Source organism: Protopterus annectens, chromosome 3.part0, assembly GCF_019279795.1.
Source record: "Protopterus annectens isolate FY-2018-M chromosome 3.part0, PAN1.0, whole genome shotgun sequence".
Lineage (NCBI taxonomy): Eukaryota > Metazoa > Chordata > Ceratodontiformes > Protopteridae > Protopterus > Protopterus annectens.
The window spans coordinates 929,630,027-929,633,215 of NC_056731.1; the positions used below are offsets into that span (position 1 = coordinate 929,630,027).

Sequence of the window (3,189 nt, forward strand, 5' to 3'; positions counted from 1 at the left end):
TTTGGGCAGTACCAGCCACAGCAGTTGCAGACTGATCGTATGCAATAGCAACTGGACTTCAAGGACAGGAGAGCCTTTTTTTTTTTTTTTTTTTTTAAGTGGCCTTCCACATGTACATGAGTGAACAGAGACCACATTAAAACGTACAAAAAAAATTGAGAACAGTATGATATTGCAAAACCATTTTATTCCATGGTCTGCTAAAACCTGAGTAGAAACCGTTTTAAGTACTGCAGTGGTATTCAAGCATTTAAAGCTTTTCTAAAAACCTGCAAGTGTAAACTCGTTTTTCTCACGAGTACCAGCAATAACAGTGAGGCTCACCTTAAGATGAAGAAGAAATGAGAAAAATTATATTTGTATTGACTATCAGGGAAGAAAACTACTGTTTCCACACGAGACATTTTTGTTGAATTAAACTTATGGAAATAACAGATCAGGGAAATTCAGATTAAGCAACATTGTAGCCTGTGCTGTATGTATGTGTGTATATATATTTAACTGTTTTGTCAGCGCACTGAATGTTCTTTCTAAGTTCACTGTAGCCTATGCAAAAGTATTTTGGATTTTTAAAAAAAAAATCAGTTTGGGCATCGAACAATCGGAAAACCTGGGCCTCTTGGTAAAATGACAGGCAGGCATAAAAGTTTATTCTTGTCTGCCATTCTGAATGAACTTTGGAGCAAGTGATGTGGAATTAATGAGCGTAACAGCTGTACATGTGGTCACTGGTGCGGACATTTCTGGAAAGCACATCACTTGTTTTTCGTTTCAGCTTGTCTCATCCTAATCCTTTTCCCTGTCCTGTTTCACTTTTTTGGGAGGCATTAACTGCTGTTGTCAGCTATTCTGATTCTGAAATAGGATCAGCCCTCAACTAACAGCCTTCCTAATTTATTGCATACATCTGTGGCTTGAAAATAAAGGGCAGGAAAACAAGTTAAAGTAACCCTTTAAGAACTGCTTTTTTTTTTTTTTTTTTTTTTTTTGTAAAAGTGAAGAGTAAAACTTGTGTATTTTGTCAGTTGTTACACAATGGTATTTAAAGGGAATATTTATTTGCTACTAAATACATTTCATTTTTACACAGGTTGTAGTTCTTTCAGGGGTTAAAGCAATGTGGTTCATATTGTGCCTTAATTGTAATGATATTTAAAATATTTATTTTGAAAGTTTTACAATAATGCACACTAAAGAATTAACTTTAGCTGTTGCAATACGATATGAAAGAAATGATGCATTCATCTCATAGCTTATAAATTATTTAGTAGTTTTTTGATATAGTTGATAAAATATCAGCCTATCCTACCAAAATGTTTACTTCATTTATTTAAAAGTTCTTTAAGTGCACTGTACAATGGTACTCTTAGCATTTTAGACATGCGTAAAATTGCTACTGGCCTTATGCTGTATTTCCTTTGTTTTAAGTTATCGTGCAGACCTCTTATCCAGAATTTCAGTGTAACATTGCTGTTCTTTGTCTAGGAATATGAAATTTTTCATTTTCTTTGAAAACAGATGCTGCTTTATATTTGAATACGATGTCCTGTAAAGCTATAAAATTTGGGATTTTTATTATAAGAATAGTCATCCAATTATTTTACATTGTATGAGATTTTTTAATACTTGAACAATTTCATACAAGAGAAATTAGAACAGCATTTTGTGGACTGTACAATTTCACTGGATTAAAAGTATTCAGAAACTGTAGCCAGTGTTAATTTACAACTCCTTTTTTGAAAGTTCTGCCTGTATTATTTATTCATTATCTATATATTGCTTTACAATGTCAGAACTTCCCCCACTTACCACTTTAATTAAAATATTAAAATACCGATTTGTGTCTATTTTTGTAGTTCCACAAATAATATTTTAATGTTTTTTTTTTTTTTTTTTTTTTTTTTTTTTTTTTTATGCTGAACTGATTAGCTTCAGTTTTAGGACATGTTCTGTAAAAGACCGTGACATACTTAAATCTTTTTTTTTTTTCCTGAAATGTGCAAACCTATTTAGATTCTGCTTTGGTTCTGGTTTTAACCTTCTCCTAATCATACAGCTACCACTGTTTTTTATTTATTTTTTTTTGTAATTTTGTTGTTGGTACTGTTTGCTATTTCTAAGTGTTTCGCTAGTCATGTGCTACCCAGTGCCTCCTTTAACATCGCTTCCCCCAGTTTATATGCCTTTGTGTCCAGCACTCTGTTCTAACTTGTCAAGCTCTCATTTCGGGTGATCCTAGGCCACTTCTTAGTGGTGATGGTAGGACCTCTTTAAGTCCCTCATGAAAAGATTGCCATTGGGTCCAGGTCATTGTCTGCAAGGTGGGTAATTCTCAAGCCGTATCTCTAATAAAAAAAAAAAAAAAAAAAAAAAAAAAAAAGTGGATAAGAGCCCTTTGTTCACACTGTGGGCTCCGACCAATTCAGCTTCTGGTGAGTGACACTGCAGTTGTTTGTTCCTCAGACTAAACATTGCTTTGTCCTGGTTCCACCACCATGGACTTGGGGTTAGCCATGATGTTCTTTGTGTTTCACTGTTGCAGTCATCACACTTGGGTTATCTGCCTGCAGGTAGTCCTCAGTCGGCCTGAATACCAGAGTCTTAATATTTCTGAGTCTAATGCTGTCGCTTCTTCCATGTCAGGAGTACAACAGGCAGCCGACGCCATTACACCAGTCTTTCTTGTCGAGGAGGAGCCCGAAGCAGTTTGCGAGTGCCGGTCAGCCACTACCTGAAATTTTTGTTATTAGTTGATAATTCTGAAGTCTTTTAAAGCGAAGTAACTGATGTCAGAAAAGTTAGCAATTGTCTTGCCTGTGGAAAGCAAATACCTCAGAGATTTTCATTCTTACTGTGTCACCTGTTTAGGCCCAGACCATGATGTCCCTCGCTGTTGGTTTTGTGCCTTGTTCAACGCCCGAAGCATTCATTGTCGGGCTATTTTTGTTAAATTCTTTCGCTGTCAATCTCTGTATTCCAAAATAGCTTTGTTAATCTATCGGACTACCGATCTAAAAAAGACATAAAGACATAGACCGCATAGGTCCAAAACTGCCAATGGCTCTTCCGTTAAGCTAGTCTGCCGGTTCTCAGTGAGGCGCCTTTGCAGCCCCTGATGCCCACTTCTATGGATTCACAGGCCTCTGCTGAGACCCATGCCGTGAGATGTTTCTTCAACTATGGAACCAG

General features: G+C 36.2%; 1 protein-coding gene across 2 annotated transcripts in view; it reads left to right on the plus strand.

Annotated features, from left to right (window-relative positions):
- Positions 1 to 1,835, plus strand: part of RBM24 (RNA binding motif protein 24) — a 53,165-nt gene extending 51,330 nt beyond the window's left edge. For both annotated transcript variants that reach the window (XM_044065257.1, XM_044065258.1), the window contains one exon: positions 1 to 1,835. This exon is cut by the window's left edge and continues 292 nt beyond it. In XM_044065257.1, the coding sequence (XP_043921192.1) occupies positions 1 to 48 (48 nt within the window). In that variant the 3' untranslated portion in view covers positions 49 to 1,835.
- The last annotated feature ends 1,354 nt before the right edge of the window (positions 1,836 to 3,189 follow it).